Below are 19,677 nucleotides of genomic sequence, written 5' to 3'. Positions count from 1 at the left end.
CTTCAACCTCCCACCTTTGGCTTAGCAGCCAAGCATGTGAACAAGTTTGCATCACCCAGGCACTCCACAAGCATGACTAAAACTCCCTAAAAGAAAGCTGCAGGATGAGAAGGCAGTCAGGCCAAGGAGGAGAAGGGAGAAAAGAAGAAAGTAGCTGAGTCTTTTTTTTTTTGCATCCTGGGGTGTCCAGCGCTCTAAACAGGGTTTGGCACAGAATAGGTGTCAGAACACTTCTGCCGCCTGGCGTGCTGAATGAATGATTCAGGATAGACTTGGTTTAGTCCCTTCCTCTCTAGACCTCCTTTTCCTCTACAAAATGGCAATACTGGCCTGGGTTAGGTGGGCGGCAACGGCTGGGACTCAGGCGCGCCCCTCCGAGCGGCGCAAGCACTGCCAGGCTGAGCGTCTGCGGAGTGTTCGCTGAAGGGCGAAATCCGCCCAGGCTGCAAAGGACAGTGGCCTCGCCTCCCTCGGCGATTGCCGGAAAGCGCCCCCGGGTGCGCTAGGTGAGAAGGGCACCGGGACGAGGGTCCTGTGCCCTGAGCAGGGCGGACGCGGAGGAGAAGCCAGAGAGACAGGGGGAAGGGGAGGCCGTCGTGAGGAGGGCGCCGGGCGCGGTCACCGCATCTGGGAGAGACCTCTCGGGGGAGGCGGGTGGTAGGGGCGGAAGGAAGGATAAAAGGAGGGAGAGATCGGGGAGAGTCATCCGAGAGACCCAGAGGCCGGTGGAGACTTATCTGGGACCCTCCAAAACAAAAACAAACAAATCAAGCCGATGCTATCTAGTCCATTCCGACTCGCGGTGGCCCGTCTGTTGCAAAGTGGAACTGAGTTCCATTGGGTTTTCATGGCGTGACCTCTCCAAGGCAAATCGCTAGGTCTTTCTTCTCAGGCGCCTCTGAATGGGTGCCAGTTGCCAACTTCTGTTCAGTAGTCACAACGCTTAACCGTTTGCGCCACCCAGGGAGGGACTCATTCAGAGCCTCCAGAAAAGAGCAGGTGCGGGTGCGGTAAGAACGGCGCGTGCCAAAACACTCGGAATGAATAACCGATCACGCTCCTCCTAGCAGCCCCAGGACTCGCCGCTGCCCAGGGCACAGCTGAGAGGGCTTGAAGGGTCGTGAGGTACCCGGGCCCAGGTCGTCTCTGCAGGGCCGTCGGAAGCCTTGGAGTCCGCAGGCGCCTCCGGCCGCCGCCGGGGGGCAGAATCGGGGGCAGGCTCTCCCCACCGACCCCGCGTGGTGGCCCCGCCCCCGGGCCGCGGGGAGGCCCCGCGGTGGGGGGCGGAGTTGTCGCCGCCCCCCATCCCCGGGGACTGCTGGCCCCTTCTTAAGCCAGCCGGGCTTCCAGCCGCCCCTCACTCGCGTCTCCCTTCAGTCTCGCTCCCGCGCAATGGCCTCCGCGCTGAGCTATGTCTCCAAGTTCAAGTCCTTCGTGATATTGTTCATCACCCCGATACTGCTGCTGCCACTCATCATTCTGATGCCCGCCAAGGTCAGTTGAGTCTCTGGGCAGCCCGGCGGATCCCGGGTGCCCGGTGCCCAGCAGCGGGCACCGAACGTGGGAATACTGAGCTGGCGCGCACGGATTCTCGGGAGGGCACAGCTCTCCTGGGGCGCGCGTACTCGCGAGCTCGAGATGCTGGATGGGAGGCGCCCCGCAAAGAAACCTGAGAGGCACGGAGACCCCGGGGAACACCAACTTTGGGACTCACTGATCCCGGGGCGCAGGAACCGTCCTGGCAAGCACAGAAACCTCGAAGTGCGCACAGATCTTGGGCACACAGCCCTCCAGCATAGAATCGCCTTAGAGTGCATAACGGCGTTTCCCCCAAGTAAATGCCCTCCGCGTCGACAGGGAGCCTGAGCGCTTGTCCTTCTCTCCTCTGTCTCTCTCTTCCCTTAGCGAGTGAGGACTTACCATTCAAGGTGGCTTCCGAGGTCAGGGACTTAGGCGAAAGGACCCTCATCTAAGTGGATCCTGAGGGCTATCTTTGACACTCTGGCTCTTCTTCGGGTTCCATTTTCCCCATCCATGAGCCCAGTTTATTTCCAGGTCTGAAATCCAGGAAGCCAAAGCTGAGTCAAAATTTCTGCTCCCAGCTGAAGAGCAGGTCGGGTTGGCCTGCTTTTGCTCGCTGCCCGCTGTGGCTGCGGCAGGAGGCGGGAGACGTTCCCAGAACTCACGCCTTGGGTGGCAGGACCCAGAGTTGCAAGGAAGTCGCGTCTCTGCCCTGGCCTCCTAGTGCTCCTGGGAGGGAGGGAGAGAATGAATGGCCGCAGGATGGGGGCGGGGCTGGCGCCCTGGCCCGGGCTCTGCTGGGCTGTGTGCAGCCTGTTTGGCAGAAGCCCGAGCCCTTTGAAGCCTTTTGTGGCTCGATGGTTGCTCCTTCCTCCTCATTCCCTCTTTCAGCCCTTTCACTCTCAGCCCAGACAGGAAACCTCCGGCTCCGACCCCCTCCCCTGTCCCAGGCAGGTTTGGGAAACAGAGGAGCTCTTCAGGGAATGCTGGGGGCAGTCCTGGGGCGGGGGCGGGGGGCACACCGGTAAGCCAACCTGCAAAAGAACTGGACTTCCACCATTCACTCATGCTTGTGACTTTAGTCAATCTCCTGTGCTCTCTGGCCTTGGCGTTCTCATCTGTATAATGGGGCAGGGTAGGTCGGTCCTTACACTTTAAGGCTTGGGCTGTCAAAAGGGGTTATGCTGGTTCCCAGAGGGGGGGGGGCAGGGAGGAACCCTCGGCTGAGCACAGACCCTGGATGGGCCAAGGACAGCAGATCCCGTTATGGTGGCCCTTCACTGGCCACACCAACTGTGAGCTGCCATACTTTCCCTTTAGAAAGAGATTCTGGGCTGTTATTGTCAGTGGGAGGGAGCCAAGCAGGAGAGCTGTGATTTTCACTCTGCTATTTTTTTTTTTTTTTTTTTAGTGGGGGAGTGGGGAGTGTTGTTCCTGGAATAATTATAGTAGCTTGGTTGACCTTCCTGCCCCAGGAGAGTGTGGCTGAGGCTTTATTCCCACCTTGCCACGCACACAGGTGGGCCCTGAGCTGGGACTCCAATCTGTGTCTCTGTGTGTGTGTGATTAACCTGCCTCGGGAGCAAAGGTCAGGAGAGGGAAGAGGTGACACCGGTGAAAGCTGTTCTAAAGCTGCCTGGACACGCTTGCCCTTCGGGAACTCGGACTTCTGCCTTCTTGTTTTCTCCCTTTGTGCCTCTGTTTTGGTCACCACTGAAGAGCGCCCTGCCCCCTGCCCTCCATGGCCAGACCATTGTGCAAGGAAGCCCAGATGCATGTGGCAAGGGGGCAGAGCAGCTGGGAAGCCAGAGGGACCTTGGCCCCCTGGGCAGCATCATCAGGTTGGGGGGGCAACTCGTGGGGCAGGCTGTCCTGTCCCAACCCCAGCCCTTCCCCTCCAGCCAACTTCTCTAGTTCTTCTCCTGCACCTTGCTTCCCTCCTGGCCTCATCTCTGCTCCACATTTTCTGTCCTTTCTCTGGGCCTCTCTCTCTCTTTAATTAGCTTTTTAAGAAAATAAATGATATATCCATTGTATCACTTATTTTATTAAAATCATAAAAAAAAAAGTCCTAACAATTCTGTACAAAGGAAAAAAGAATATGCCCTCAAATCCCATGATTTATTAACATTTTGATGAACATCTTTCCAGAAATCAATTAATTATTCTTTTCTCTCCTCTCTTGCTACATATACACAAATACACACAACACATTCTCTTACCTGCATTATTCACTAAGCAATATGTCATAGACGCTCTTATGCATTACTAAATACATAAATAATGAACTGTAGCTTTATTCCTGAATGCACTTAGTATGTATTTATCGAGCCCCACTATGTGCTAGGCAGCTGCTCACTGACAGGTTGGAGGTTCAAGTCCACACAGAGGTGCCTCAGAAGAAAGGCCTGGGGATTTACTTCTGAAAAATGGCCATTGAAAACCTGATGGATTTTGAGACACATGCCTTTGCCTTGAGTCAGAATATTCTATGGCAACTAGTTATGTGCTAGGCACTGTGCTGGGTGCCGAACTAAATCCCATCGTCTGCTTTTAACGCAGCTTTTTTTTTTTTTTCAATCTCATCACATTCTCTGCTGAACTGAGCCACAAGGAACTAGGCTGTCTCTCAGGTAGGGTCCCCCACATTCTCCGTGATTCTCATCACCCCCCCGCCCCCCGCCCAGACTTTCCTAACTTCCCCCTTCCCATTCTGCTCTCTCCGCTGACATTGGGGGAACATTCTAGACTAGGGAAGGTCAAGTTTACTGACCGGTGTTATACCAGGGGCTGGTCGCCTCCTGGGCTTAATAGTGGTATGGAGGTAAGAGGGCAGAGTTAGCATGTGTCTCATTGTGTTTTCTAATGGTCATGTGTTGCAACTCCAGACACTGTGCAGCGAAAAGGGATGACACCTGCCACCTTTAAAGTAGCCCTCTTTACTGTTTCTAAGCTTCGATGACAAAAAAATTACTGAGTACTTTCTGTGTGCCGTAAATTAAGAGTTGTTGTTAGTTGCTCTCAGGTGGGCTGTGACTCGTGGCGACCGTATGTACAACAGAATGAAACACTGGCTGGTCCTGTACAGTCCTGTACCGTCTTCGTAGTCGTTGGTAACCGGGCAATATTCTGTTCTGATTCATAGGGTCTTCATTAGCTAATTTTCAAAAGTGGATCACCAGGCCTTTCTTCCTAGTCTGTCTTACTCTGGAAGCTCCACTGAAACCTGTCCATCATGGGTGACACTGCTAGTATTTGAAATACTGGCGGCAGAGCTTCCAGCAAAATAGCAACGAGCAAGCCACTACAGTACGACAAACTGACAGACAGGTGGTGGGTGCCCTTAAATCCTCAATTTACAGATGAGAACGTGGAACAAGCAGGAGGGGTCAGGGTTGGGAAAGGTATGTCACAAGTGGGAGAAGTTTTCTAATCGGTGACATTGTTTAGAACTGCCAGCCCAGATGGTAAAAAGAAGCAGAAAGGTTTTCAGACAATTTTCTTATTGTTTTTAAATAGTCTACAATATACTCCCTTGGTAAAGTAGAGAGTCGGCGAGAAAGAGGAAGACCCTCAACGAGATGGACTGACACAGTGGCTGCAACAATGGGCTCAAACATAGCAACGACTGTGAGGGTGGCGCAGGATGGGCCAGTGTCTTGCTGTCGTACACAGGGTCGCTATGAGTCGGAACCAACTCAAGGGCACCTAACAACAACAAAACAGCGTATCCCTTAGCGCGAGTCACTGGAGGGGATCACTCCCATCTCCTGCCTGCCTTGATACACAACTGACACCAAGGCCCAGAGAAGTCAGTGGCTTCTGGAGAGAGAGCAGACCACGGCAGACAGCGAGCATAAATCAGTCTGTCGGGTGTCAGCCTGGGCTTCTGACCGCACTGCTGTTCTGGTTCTCCATCAGGGGCAGTTTTCGTCTCCAAGGATCATTTGGCAAAGTCTGGAGACGTTTTTTATTATCATAACTCAAGGGAGTGCTACTAGCGTCTAGGGGGTAGAGGTCAGGATGTTACTAAACATCCCACAATGCACAGGACAGCCCCCACAAGAAAGAACCATCTGGCGCAACGTGTCAATAGTGCCGAGGTTGAGAAACCTGCTTTAGACAGTAGGGAGGTGCCCTAGGGCATTCATGGGATGCCAAGGAAAGATGTAATTTTTAGGACCCATAACATAATCCACAAAGACTTCCTAATCTTCCTGCAATGTTTTACACATATAACAGTGCTCTTTTGGGTGACGACAAACAGCGACAATGTTAACACAACCGACAAAGACTTTCTAATCTTCCTGCAATGTTTTATGCATACAATACACGTTCTCTGAGGTGATGCTAAACAGAGATAGTGTACAGTATGCTATTTTCAGCAGCGGGGTCACAGGTCTGCTCAGGTAAAGGCTAGTCAATCCACCCATTCTTTTAGTAAGCATTTGCTGAGCATCTCCCAAGTGCTACAGCTGCGCTGGGTGCTGAGGACAGAGTGAATCTACAAACACTGTTTTTGCTCTCGAGTTGCTCACTGTTTGGTGGGGGAGATAGTTAAGGAAACAAACTATTACAATATAGTGTGCTAAGTCCTGGGGGGATACTCAGAAGAAGGGCACAAACCCACACTGTGTGGGTTGTCAGGGAAAGTGTTCCAAGAAGGAATGCTGAGCTGAACGATGAGAACTCATTCCAGGCAAGGGAGCGGTCTGTGTGAGAGAAGGAGGGTGTGAGAGGGAGAGCATCGTGCCTCAGTTACTGCAGTGCTTTGGGGTAGCTGGACCGTGAGGTGCCAGTGGGGAGCGAGGTGGGGCTGGAGGAGGCTGTAGGGCCTGATGTGACACTGGGGGGCGTGTAAGTCATGCCAAAACACCTGGGTTTTATCCTGAAGGCAATGAGAGGCTTTTAAGCCAGAGGGTGATGCGATCAGATTTGTGGATTGATGGCAATAAGGAGATCGAATGAGGAGACAGCTGCAGGGATCCAGGTGGGAGATTACGGGGCCTGAACTAAGGCAGTAGCCACGAGGATGAAGGGGAGGGGAGGCCAGAGATTTAAGGAGGGTAGAATCTATAGGTTTTGGTGACTGATTTAATTAGAGAGGGCTATAGCCAGTAAGAGGGCAAAGTCTGGGTTATTAATAACTATAAAAATATTGATAAAACATAAAGCCTAGAGAAGTAGGTATCATTATCCACATTTTAATAGGTGACAAGCCTGAGGCCCCAAGAGGTGACATTTCTCACCCGAAGCCCCACAGTGAGGTGGGGTCAGAGCAGCGAATGCTTGCACCTGGACCCAGCTCTGTCTCCCAACTCTTTCTTCTCATTCTTTCCACCAAGACCCAAGCTAAGTGGCTAACAGATGTTATATAGAGAGTTTACACAAAATTAAATGCCAATAGTAAAGCTTGAGACCCGTGTAAGTAGAGAGACGGTAATGAAAACACCAAGCATCATCTTCTAAATTGTAATGATAAAAAACAAACTTAATGAGAACATTTAATGCTGGCAAGTCCTGGATGAACTGGTTGACTTGTAAATTTCTGAGAGCAGGGAAAGTTGAAGTGGTCCTTCGAGAAAGCAACTTGGAATAGGTATCTGGAGTTCAGGAGCCCTGGTGGCCCAGCGGGTAAGCACTTGGCTGCTAACCGAGACGTCAGTGGTTCAAAACCCACCAGCCATTCTGCAGGAGAAAGATGTGGCAGTCTGCTGCTGTAAAGACTTACAGCCTTGGAAACCCTATGGGGCAGTTCTACCCTGCCCTATAGGGTCACTATGAGTCGGAATTCAACTCAATGGCAATGGGTTTTATCAGGAGTTCAGGGATCTACTTCTGGGAGTCTGCTAAGGGCTGATTTTAAAATACATGAGCTGAATTGGTAGGGTGATCACAGATCATTTTCATGGCAGAAAAGAAAGAACAATGTTTACTCAACTGCAGGAGGACAAAGGAGAAAACTGGTCAACGTTACGGAATATTTGCAGCTTTAAAAATGATAACCCTCTGGCTTAAAAGCCTCTCGTTGCCTTCAGGAATTAAAACCCAGGTGTTTGGCATGACTTACACGCCCCCCAGTGTCACATCAGGCCCTACAGCCTCCTCCAGACCCATCTCCTTTCCCACTGGCACCTCAGGGTCCAGCTACCCCAAAGCACTGCAGTAATTGAGGCACGATGCTCTCCCTCTCACACCCTCCTTCTCTCACACAGACCGCTCCCTTGCCTGGAATGAGTTCTCATTTTTCAGTTCAGCATTCCTTCTTGGACACTTTCGCTGCCCCCCTACACAGTGCGAGAGAAAGTTGAGGAAAGGAAGTAGGATTGAAAGAACATGGAGAAAATGGCACTTAATTTGCAAAGTAGAGAAGAATTGCACTTACTTTCCAAACGCTTTTAATTCTTCTTTTTCCTCCTTTCCTCTTCCTCCTCCTTCTCCTCCACTTCTTCCTCCTTCTTCTCCACTTCTTCCTCCTTCTTCTCCTGTTATTATTATTTCATTTTTGTAGTTGAGGAACCCAAGGCTTGAAAAGATGAAAGGACTTGTCCAGGATCACCTGGCTAGGAAGTGGGGACAGGAGTTTTGGACAATAGATCCTGTGCCCTCCCCACTGTCCCAAACCTGGAAAGCTGTGCTGACAAGGGGTGGAAAGCAGGTGGCCCTGAGGGGTTCCCTCTGAGGCCCCACACCGTTCTGACCAGCCATGCTAATTGCCGCCCCGCGTGGTGTCCTGCTGCTGGGGAAGTGGGGCAGCAGTGTGCTGAGGCCTCAGGGCTGTCTCTTCAGTTTGTCAGGTGTGCATACGTCATCATCCTCATGGCCATTTACTGGTGCACAGAAGTCATCCCTCCAGCCGTCACTGCCCTCATGCCCGCCTTGCTTTTCCCACTCTTCAAGATTCTGGACTCCAAGGAGGTGAGCAGACCTGGGAGTCCTGGCAGCTTCCTGGTTCTCCCACTGGCTTTCTCCAGGAGCCCTTTCTCCCTACCACCTGGGCTGGGGTATGGCCAGACTAGCCCCCTCTGTGGGCTCTCCCTACATGGAGCCATGCCACCTGAGCCTCCAGCCCCACTCTGAGCTCTCCTTGAAGACAGCATCTGGCCTGCTTGCCTGTCTCTGGGGACTTGAGTGGCCCTGGGCCCAAGCAGTGTGTGTCTCTCTAGGTGTGTGTCCAGTACATGAAGGACACCAACATGCTGTTCCTGGGTGGCCTTATCGTGGCAGTGGCTGTGGAGCGCTGGAACCTACACAAGAGGATTGCACTGCGCACACTCCTCTGGGTGGGGGCCAAGCCCGCACGGTAATTACCCTTCTCTCTCTCTCCACGTGGCTCTGCGTGGGCCCCAGGGCTGGGGGGGGGTGGGGTGTGTGTCACAGACAGCCACCCACAGGCAAGAGCTGGCCAAGGGCTTACCTGGTCTTGGCAGACTGGCTCCTGGGTGGACACGTGGCAGTCTTAGTGGGAGAAGACCTGATGTATGGGCAGTGGTAGCTGGCACGTGGTGAACAGCAGTGGGTAAGGGGGCAGGCCAGTGAGGGTCCCTCATGTTAGGAATGTTTCCTGGGGAGGTGGCTACAAGGTTCCATGGGGAACAAGGTGGGCGATGGAGAGGGGCTTGGGGGCTGGATCAAGCAATGCCTGATAGGGGAACTGTGGAGAAGGCAGGCCAGAGGTGGCTCGTCTCCCCAGCTCAAGGGGAAGCAGAAAGGTAACCTTCCAAAGCTGAGACATCCATTTCCCCTGAAAAGAATCTTCTTACTTCATCTTCCCCCTCATCACTCATAGCTTTTTATCCACTTCCTTCCCCTACCAATCAGTACATGGGTCATTTCCAACTAACCAATGGAGTCAATATAATAATTACTCATTGCCATCGAGTTAATTCTGACTCAGCAACCTTGTGGGACAGAGTAGAACTGCCCCATAGGGTTTCCAAGGAGCAGCTGGTGGATTCAAGTTGCTGGTCTTTTGGATAGCAGCGGAGCTCTTAACCACTGTGCCACTAAAAAAAAAAAAAATATTGAGTGTCTGCCATGCTCCAGGCATGATCCTGGGAGCTTTATTGCCTCATTGAATTCTCAGCACAATTCTGAGGTTGAATATTATTCCCAACACCACCACACAAATTTTATAGACAAGGAATTTGAAGCACAGAGAGATTAAATGATTTACTTACAGTCACGTGAGGATGAGACCCAGTCTGTCTGAAGGGCACGTGCCCCCAGATCTGCCCCCTCTAATTGGGAACTGAGGATGAATCTTTCTTTTGAAGCAATGTACCTCCTAAATGATGGTGCGTCCCCAGGCCAGCCCTCTGTAAGCAGCTGTTGGCTTGTTAGCTGACAAAGGCTACGTATAAGGTGCATTGGCCAGGAATTGAACCCAGGTCTCCCACTGGAAAGGAAAACTCTACCACTGAACCACCACTACCATTTAGCTACTGGTTAGTTCACAGTAGATGCCTCTGAGAAAGTCATAGTGATCTGCTTCCATAAGGATTACAGCCAAGAAAACCCTATGAGGCAGTTCTACTCTGTCACATGGGGTCACCATGAGTTGGAACTAACTTGATGGCTCCTAACACCAACAACAAACCTCTGAGATATCCTCATGTCAGGGACTGTACAGGCCCTGAATAGACACAGACCCAGGGCCTGCCCTTTAAGTTGACTGATGCCCAGGGCTCCCTTGGTGCCTCAGACTTCCCTGAGAACAGGGCTTGTGGCTCTCTGGTCTCCCTCCATGCCAGGGAGAACCCACAGAGGGACTTATCTGGTCACTCCCAGATTTAGGCAGCTCAGAGAAGCACTGATCTCCTCTAGTGATTGGTTTCCATGAGCAAATCAAATGCTGTTGCATTTTCTAGAAATGTCAGCCCTCAGGGTCCTTTGCTCTCAAGACCCTTTTGAGTGGCCTGATTTCCTCCACCAGTGGGTGGGGAGCCTCTACGGTGGGCTTCATTCTAGAGTGTGCTGGACAGCTCTCACTTCCAAACCCAAGAACTTCTCACAGGCTTCTCTGTTCCTGCCTGCCTCTTGGCTCTTCCTCTGAGTTAGACCTCTTACTATACTGCCTGTCCTGGGGATGACCTGTATGTTGAGGTCCCCTTGGTACCTTGAAGCATCATGTACAAACCGTGGGCCTTCTATGACAACAATTATTCACGCAAACCCTCACCCTCTCTCACTCACCCTCCTTCTTGCCTGAGTCCCAGCCTCTGCTCTTACGGGTCAATGAAGCCAGCCTGTGTGGACAGCTGGGCAGTGCAGTCCCAAATCCCTTCTTCAGGCTCTTACACTCAGGCAAATGAGTGGCCTTTGGGAGGAGCCTGACAGCAGACAGGCATGGAGCCAGAGAGCGGTTGAATTCTATTCAGCCAACCTTCCCCAAGCTCCTTCAGTTCCTGGCCTTGTGCCAGGCTGTTGGGGTGCCATGGAGGAGAATCAGACCCTGCCCCTGCACTTGAGGAGCTCTCAATCTAAGGAGAGTACAGATGTGGAAACAGTTGTTCAGAATCCAACACAGTGATGAGGGTAGGATGCAGGATGGGGAAGGGTGTGGTCAGCCCCACCTGGCATGCACTCGGAGGGAGGACACAGAGAAAGACCTAATCTGAACAGGTTTTAAAGAACCACGAGCACTTTTCCAGGCAGATGCGGGAGCCTATTTTCTGAATACTGCCAATTTGATGTGGTCCATTGCAGAGTAGAAGGGGGTGAAGTGTGTGTGCGGAGAGAAGTGGCGGTGGTGGGAGCAGCCAGGAGGGAGGTCACACTTCTCCAAGCTCCCTCCCCGGCTCACCCTACCCCTAAATGCTGACTCACGTAGCCCTTCTCAACTTATGAGAGGAGAATCAGGGTCTGGAATGGGTGGGGAGCTCCCAGATAGAGGTGGGGAGCCAGGGCTACCTGCATGCAGGGCTGCTTGACCACACCCCTTCTCTGTGCTCCCCCAATTTCTGGCTGTACCAGGGCAAACTCTTTACACTGGGTTGCACCATCTGGATGCCTGTGCTTCCCCTCTTAGATGGGGTGCTTCTTAAAACTACTGCTGGGTCTGGGGCCTGTTAGTGACCCCAGCAACCAGCAGAGTAGACCTCAGAAATGTTTGTGGAAGAGAGGAGGGAGACAGAAAGAAAGAAGGAGAGGAGGGAGGAAGGGAGAGGAGACACGAAAATTGTAATCACCTATTAGAACACCCATCATTGAGTGGAAGTGGCCCTAGCACCTTTGTCTGTACCGGGACCTTCTTCTGCACTGGCCCCTCGCATCCCTGCAGGGTAGACCTGGCCCCAGTTGCTCCTTGGGGGTACGGGTGGCGGTGGTGGGGGGAGACTCTCAGGCTTTCCTCCCTGCCCCTCCTCTGCAGGCTGATGCTGGGTTTCATGGGCGTCACAGCCTTCCTGTCCATGTGGATCAGTAACACAGCCACCACAGCCATGATGTTGCCCATCGTGGAGGCCGTGCTTCAGGAGATGGAGGCCACAAGGAGAGTCGCTGAGCTGGAGTTGGTGGACAAGGGCAAGGCCGGTGAGTTGCCAGGTGAGCCCTTGGCCAGGAGCTGTGGGGTCCACAATGGCAGCCTACCCCATGTTGCCAAAGGCTTTGGCCACCTCCTACCACCCTGCCTCAGCTTCCCAGAGCCCTCTTTTCAATAGTCACGTATGAAAATATTGAGAAAATAATATTTTCCTAAGTTTTAGGAATGTGATTATTGCACGAAAGTTTAGATTCTAGTTATATTTCCTTTAGTGGAGCTTGTAACAAGGTACTATCCTCAGCGACTGGCATCAACAAGTCAGCACCCCCCCCCCCCCCAGTTATTCATTTATCGTCAAACATCTCTGAGTCCCTCTTGGGGCCTTTCACCTCCTGCTACTTCTAATAATCCTCACGGAGACTCTCTCTGACCTTGAACAGGTCAACTCCCTCCCCTCTCTGCTCCCACAGTTATTGGGGCTGGTTGTCCAGTGTTTGCTTCCTTGTTAGGCACTAAGCTCTGGGAAGGCAAGGAGAGGGTCTGCCTTGTCCTCTACCTTGTTTCCACCCCCCCCCCTCCAGGGACCACCACCCTGATTGACACAGGGGAAATTACGGCCCAGGGTTGGGCCTGATTGCCAGAGCCTGGGTGAGGCACACTAGGGTGCAGACTCCTGTGGAGCCCCAGAGGGCCAGGGTAAACAGGACACTCACCCCTCCTCCTGATTTGGGGGGAACCATGTGAATGCAGAAGCAAGACATTGGGGGGCCCTGAAAAGGGCCAGATCTTTCTACTATGAGAGAACATTTAAGGTGGACTTGGTTGCCCCAAGACAGGTGGTGGTGATGGGCAGGAGCTCCTAGATGGAGAAGCAGCTTGAGCAAGAGAGAGGAGCTGGGAAAGAAAGGGCATGGGTCTTGACGAGCTGAACTTGGATGGAGTATCGAGGATTGTTTGGGAAGCCATGTGGAGTGACTTTGGGAAGACAGGTGGGTCCAGACTCAAGTTTGGGCTGGAGGATGAGGAAAGCAAGTGAAAGGATCTAGACGGGATGGGTGGGGTACCCCAAACTGTAGGTTAGCAGCAGAGTTGGGACTTGAGGTGAGTGGGCAGCCCCCAGGACTGGCTCAGGCCTGCATGCCTCATCTAACAGCCCACGTGCCCACCGCAGGGAACCAAGTGATTTTCGAAGGGCCAACCATGCAGCAGCGGGAGGACAAGGACAGGAAGAGCATGTGCAAGGCCATGACACTATGCGTGTGTTATGCGGCCAGTATCGGCGGCACTGCCACCCTGACTGGGACAGGACCCAACGTGGTGCTCCAGGGCCAGATGCATGAGTGAGTCACTGGTCACCGGCCACACCTTCTAAAGTGGGCTCTGGGGTGGAGGACCAATCCTCCTCTCCCTCCCCACAGCTGGGCCCTGGGGAGCCCGGCAGGGGTGGGAAGGTGTGTCCCCCTCCAGCCTCCAGCCCCGGGACCCCTGCAGCCACTCAGAAGTCCTCAGAGAGGGTAAGGGCTGATGACCGTCCACAGACCTAGTGGGTAGGTTAAATAAAGGCCAAGCTTACTTTCTGCCCTGGCTGAGTCCTGTCTTTCTTCCCTGGACTCAGGATGCTCAATCTGAGAGGGACTATGTATTGATTTCTGAGCTGAAGTCATGGAGACGACGACATATTCCCAGACGACGGGTCCTTGGTTCAAACTTGGCAGAAACTGTTAGTTACTGCTGAGTCAACTCCAATTCATGGTGACTTTATGTATAACAGAATATGAAATGTTGCCCAGTCCTGTACCAGCTCCATAATCATCGGCATGTTTGAGTCCATTGCTGTGGCTATTTAGTGCCTTCCAACCTAGGGGGCTCATCTAGCACTCTCTCGGACAATATTCTGTTGTGATCTGTAAGGTTCACATCGGCTAATTTTCAGAAGTAGATCCTCAGACCTTTCCTCCTAGTCTGTCTTAATCTGCAAGCTTCTTTGAAACCTGTCCACCATGGGTGACCCTGCTGGTATTTGAAATACCAGTGGCATAGCTTCCAGCGTCACAGCAACACACAAGCCACCACAGTATGACAAACTTTGGTTGTTAATGTTGAGGGTCCTATGATATCAGGAATCCATAGATGGGATAAAGGGCTGGGAGTCAGATCACTTATTGCTCACCATCTCGTTCGCTATAGCTGCGTTAACTGACCTTGGGATGGTGTGACTTTCAAAGGCAATTAGCCCTTGTGAGGCCCCAGGTAGACCACAGAGATAGTTTGGAGCTTTCCAGACTTGGCCACTAAGGGACACAGGCCATGAGGACCCCAGTTCTCATGGCCTTGTGCTGAGCAGGGCTAGGATCACAAAAGTGAGAGAAATCAGGACCCTGCCCGTGGGGAACTCATGGTCTCAGGTGCTAAAACATTCCAGTCAGGTATATAAATGGATTAATTGAGATATGCACAAAGGGAGCACAAATCAGATGGCACCTGTCCTGAGCAGGCAAGAGCCCTGTGCAGGGGTGGGAAGGGCAGCTGGCATGGAGCCGGGAGGTGGAAGGGACAGGCCTGGAGCCTGGCTGGGGGGAAACTTGAGGGGCCAGCAGCCAAGCGGTAACCTCAGCTCTCCACAGCTCAGCTTCTAAGCCAGTGTTTCTCCTTGCAGATTGTTTCCTGACAGTAAAGACATTGTGAACTTTGCCTCTTGGTTTGGATTTGCCTTCCCCAATATGCTGATAATGCTGCTGCTTGCCTGGCTCTGGCTCCAGTGTCTTTTTATGAGATTCAAGTAAGTCTGAGCTGCTTACAGAAGAGTCTAATCAGGCCATGGCCCTGCTGAAAAGCCCTCAGACTCAGCAGGCGAGTCAGTGAAGTTCACGTCTGGCCCTGACCTAGATCTCCAGCCTCATTTCCCACTCATCGGCCTCCTAGTTCTGGCCGCCCCAGGCTGCTCACTGTGTCTTTGCACATGCTGTTCCCTCTTCCTGGAATGCCATTCCCTACCTTCTCTTCCTACCTCCTCAGCCTTCAAGGCTCAGTTCAAATGCTGTTTCCTCAGCAACACCTTCTCTGGCTTTTTCCCCACTCCCATTCCATCTCAGAAGAATTGGTCCTTGGGGTTGCCCCTAGGCATATCATAGCCCCATCACTGGTACCCATACTCATGTTCCAGTGCCATCCATCCCCTGACGAGGAGCTCCTCAAGGACAGGGCCTGTGCTCAGTCCTCTCTGACCCCAGCACAGCTCCCAGTGCAGGGAGAAAGAGTACATGTGTCTGTAACCAGTGCCAAGTCTGCATTGCTGGACAAACTTCCACTTGGCTGCCTGTGCCCACTGGGTCAGGTCACAGCAAACCTCCAGTCATGTCTAAATCAATCTCAACTCCAACATTTACCAATTGCCTACAATGTTCCTAGCACATACCAGGTTCTGGGAAGTTTACCTTCCTATTCCCAGCACTCTGGCAGTTCACCAGAATCAACCTTGACAGCAGCCAGACTTTGGACAGAAACCATGCAGCGTGGCTGGCAAACCCCTATGAAGAATTGTTGTTATTTTAAATCCAGGAATTCTATCTGTGGTGCAAAGGTGGTCTTCTCATGGGGGGATAGAAAGTGCTTATCCATGAGCTATGCGCTTGGTGCCTTCATGGACAGGGAGCTCACACTAAGTAAAACACAGGGGAGTATGCAACCAGAGGGGAGAGACCTCAGAGCTGCCTTTAAAAATTGTTATAAAGAATCAAGACAGTTGTCATCATCGTCATGATAATAATAGGCATTCCTGGCACGCCACTCCACTCTGACCTGTGCACAAGCCCCACGTGGAAGGGAAGCTGCGTGGTTCGGACAGCGGCTGCCTTTGCCCTGCGTCCTGCACCTGCTCCTTGACTGTCCTGCTCACTTGCTCACGTCCATGCTTAAGGCCTCTCAGGTGACCTGACCCCAACCTGTTGCAGGCTACAGACAGGCATCTATGTCTTCTCAAGGAGTAATAGTAATAATGATGACCAACATTTACTGAGCTCATTATACACTAATGAGCGCTGCCATTAGAGTGTGCCAGACACTCTATTATGCACTTTACATATAAAAAACCCAAAACCACACCTGTTGCCATTGAGTGGATTCCGACTCACAGCGATGCTATAGGACAGAGTACGTTTCCAAGGAGTGCCTGGTGGATTCAAACTGCCGACCTTTTGGTTAGCAGCCATAGCTCCTAACCACTACACCACATGAACCTAATTAATCTTCCCAACAACCTGTGAGGTAGGTACTGTTATTATGCCCAATTCACAGACAACGAAACTGAGGCACAGAGGGTTTAAATGAGCTATGCAGGGTTGTCTAACTTGGAAGTAGTCGAACTGATATTAGAACCCAGGTAGTCTGGCTCCAGCACCTGTACCCTTAAGCCACTACATTACATCTCCTCTTGAGGGTACCAGGAAACCCTAGTGGCATAGTGGTTAAGAGCTATGGCTGCTGACCAAAATGTTGGCAGTTGAACCTACCAGGCACTCCTTGGAAACCCTGTGGAGCAGTTCTACTCTGTTTTATAGGGCCACTATTACTGGGATGAGTCAGAATTGACTTGATGGCAGTGGGTTTGATTTTTTGGAGTTTGAGGGTGCCAAGGGTTGCTGCCCTTGATGCCTTCAGGCACATGCTGTCCAGGCTCCCTGCCAATCAAGAAAAGCTGATGGGGGGCATGCCAGGCTGGGCAATGGACAGCTTCAGGCTCTTGACACACTGGTGCCAGGTGGACAAGTGTGGCCTCCCTGTCAGCATGGGGGCTGCCCTGGAGGCCTGAAGCTGAGTGAATTTCACCAGAGAGCAAGAGGCAGAGGGGCTGACCTGGCTCCAAGACCACGAGGGCACCATCAGCCTCCTGTTTGGCCTGATGTGAACGCCAGGGCCCAGGGTGCTCACAGACCAGACCCTGAAGCTGCTGTTCACCCAGCCTGGCATGTTATCCCCCATCAACTCCTCCTGGCTAGCAGGGAGCCTGGGGAGTATCTGTCGAGTCCGGAGTGCCGAAGCTGCTGCCCGGCCGCAGCCCTTCCTGACCTGCCACTCTAGCTGAGGTGGGCCTCATCACCCAGACGTGGAGCATAGTGGGACGGGGTGGGGAGTGGGGTGGCTCCTGCGCAGCCTCGTTTAGATCCCAGAGCAGGGAGAGAGAGGACAGCTTTTCACACTCAGCCTGAACGGCAGGAAGCGTAGGGGATGCCATCTGGTCCAGGCCACGTCCTGCCACACACCAGGACCTGGTGAACCCCACCCTTTGTGGCCTCCTGGACCACCCCACCTGAGGCAAGCGAGCACCTGTCTCAGATGCAGGAAGCACCTGTACTGTCACGACGTCTTGCCCTTCCTCAAATCCCTCATCTGGGTGGTCATGGAGAACAATGTCAGGGTCGCTGCCTCTAGCCTGATCCAGGGAACCTGTATCTTCCTGAGTTTATGGCCAGCTTCCAAGGCCACATGCAGCCAAAGGGGCCACAGAGCCCCAGGATCACCAAGGACTACACAGAATGTTAAACCAGTATGGCCAGTTGTTTTCAAGTCGGCTCTGACTCATGGTGACCCCATGTGTGTCAGAGTAGAACTGTGCTTCCTGGGGTTTCCAGTGGCTGGTTTCTCAGAAGCAGATCACCAGGCCTTTCTTCCAAAGAATCTCAGAGTGGACTCAAACCTCCAACCTTTCGCTGAGCAGCCAAGCACATTAATTGTTTGCACTACCCAGGGACTCCACATAGGATATTACTGCTGGCTTATGCCCAACTTTCCTAACCAGACTAGCCTCCTGAAATAGGGACGAGAGTTCTTCTGAGCCCCTGCCATACAGAGACACGCGGGGGCTCAAGGATTCCTCCACTTTTCCTTCGCTCTGCAGCATATTCTGCCCAAGTTCACTAGCATCATGGTGAAGGCCATGCTGCAGCAGAAAGACACTTGGGTCCCCACACATTCACCAGAGCTCCCACAGGGAAACTGGATTCACGTGCTTGCAGATGGAATTAATCCAGGGATAAGCATGAAGCTGCTTCACGTAAGAGGGCCCTGAAGGCTTGGGGGCCCCACCAGGTGGATACATGCATCAGATGACAGGATATATACAATACAGCCCCACAATCTGGAGCCTCTGTGAGTGTCGGGGACATGTAGCCAGCACCAGCGTGGCCTTGGGCTCCAAGGTCACTTGCTCCTTATCCTGGAAATCTGAAGCCCCTCGCCTTGTCTCAGAGTCTCTAGAATGACAAGGGCCAGCAGATGGGTGCTTGGTAGAGCATGGACCATGAAGCCAAGGGGGTGAGGACAGAGGGACCCTTCCACGTCAGCAGTCATCTCTACTACATCCTGTGAGGTAGGTTAGGCAGATGAGACGGAGGCAGGAAGAGTAAAGGAGGGCCTTGCTCCAGGCCCCATGTCAGCAGGGGGACACCGCCGCAGTCCTGCCACCTTCTGCTGCACCACATGCAGGCATCCCCACGGCCAGCCTGAGCCACCCATCTGCTCCGCCATTCGAGACTTGTCGCTCTCTTCTCCTTTCTTTCACCATTTTGGCCATTTTAAGTGCAGAATTCAGTGACATGAATTACAGTTACCATGTTGTGCAACTGTCACCGCTATCCATTTCCAAAAGTTTTCATCGCTCCAAATGGAAACGCAGTGCCCATTAAGCAGTGACTTCCGGTTTCCCTTCCTGCCCATCCCTGGTGACCGCTAACAAATTTTGGTCTCTATGTATTTGCCTGTTCTAGATCCTTCCTATAAATGGGCTTATACAATACTTGCTCTTTTGTGACCGATTTGTTTCACTTAGCATAACGTTTTCAAGGTTCATCCACACCTTAGCACATCATTTCTGCTTACGGCTGAAGGCTAGCCCACTGTATGTATACCCCAGACTTGGTTTATCCACTCATCTGTTGATGGACTGTTTCTCATGTTTTTTACTCTCTAGTTTTAAAAAATCCTGGGGCTGTGGAATAGAGAGGGAGAATACCGAGAAGGCCGCCTATGAGGTACTGCAGGAGGAATACAGGAAGCTGGGGCCCTTCTCCTTCGCCGAGGCCAGTGTCCTTGTCTGCTTCCTGCTGCTGGTGGTCCTGTGGTTCTCCCGCGACCCTGGCTTCATGCCTGGCTGGCTGGCCATCGCTTGGGTGGAGGACAAGACCAAGTAAGTTGTTCATTCTGCAGAGCCATCTGGGTTAGTTCCGTGGTGTCTAAACGCTGCCGTTTAGACAGAGGGATGTCCAGGGAACTGGACACAGAGGGATGTCCAGGGCACTCGTGCTTGGTTGGAGCAAGTCCTCTGCTCTGGAGTTGGGTTTCACAGAGCATGCTGTTGGTTACATGAGTCACTTCTTTCTCACCAATCTTCATGAGAAGACCACAGATGTGTTCCTGGGCCATTCCCTCTTCCCTAACAGGCTGAGCAGAAAATACCTGGCCAGGCAGGGTAGCCAGGGCTGTGATACAGAGAGATTTGTTGGGGGGGCGGGGCTCACAGAGCTTTGGTTTCTAAATCTCAGCTGTGCCATCTTTCCTTTTTTGTTTTTCTTGAGACCCAGGCAAGTCATTCCCAGGACACATATCCAGAATCCAGAAGCTTCTTTAGACGTAGACTTAGCAAAAGGGGGTATCTGTAGTTTCTCTCCCAGCTAAGAGGA

At 52.4% G+C, this 19,677-nt stretch overlaps 1 protein-coding gene across 4 annotated transcripts in view; it reads left to right on the top strand.

The window, feature by feature from the left end:
* The first annotated feature begins 1,346 nt into the window (after positions 1-1,346).
* SLC13A5 (solute carrier family 13 member 5) overlaps positions 1,347-19,677 on the top strand; it is a 30,846-nt gene continuing 12,515 nt past the window's right edge. For 2 of the 4 annotated variants that reach the window (XM_049860005.1, XM_049860002.1), the window contains exons 1-7: positions 1,347-1,494; positions 8,311-8,439; positions 8,688-8,824; positions 11,894-12,066; positions 13,176-13,344; positions 14,661-14,783; positions 18,969-19,184. In XM_049860005.1, coding sequence (XP_049715962.1) covers positions 1,393-1,494; positions 8,311-8,439; positions 8,688-8,824; positions 11,894-12,066; positions 13,176-13,344; positions 14,661-14,783; positions 18,969-19,184 — 1,049 coding nt within the window. In that variant the 5' untranslated portion in view covers positions 1,347-1,392. The remainder of the gene's footprint in view (positions 1,495-8,310; positions 8,440-8,687; positions 8,825-11,893; positions 12,067-13,175; positions 13,345-14,660; positions 14,784-18,968; positions 19,185-19,677) is intronic. The other 2 variants (XM_049860003.1, XM_049860004.1) reach the window with 2 other exon arrangements.

The sequence above is a fragment of the Elephas maximus genome, chromosome 19 (assembly GCF_024166365.1).
Source record: "Elephas maximus indicus isolate mEleMax1 chromosome 19, mEleMax1 primary haplotype, whole genome shotgun sequence".
Classification (NCBI taxonomy): Eukaryota; Metazoa; Chordata; class Mammalia; order Proboscidea; family Elephantidae; genus Elephas; species Elephas maximus.
Note: the sequence above shows the minus strand (reverse complement) of the source record. Positions and strands in the feature narration are given on the sequence as shown.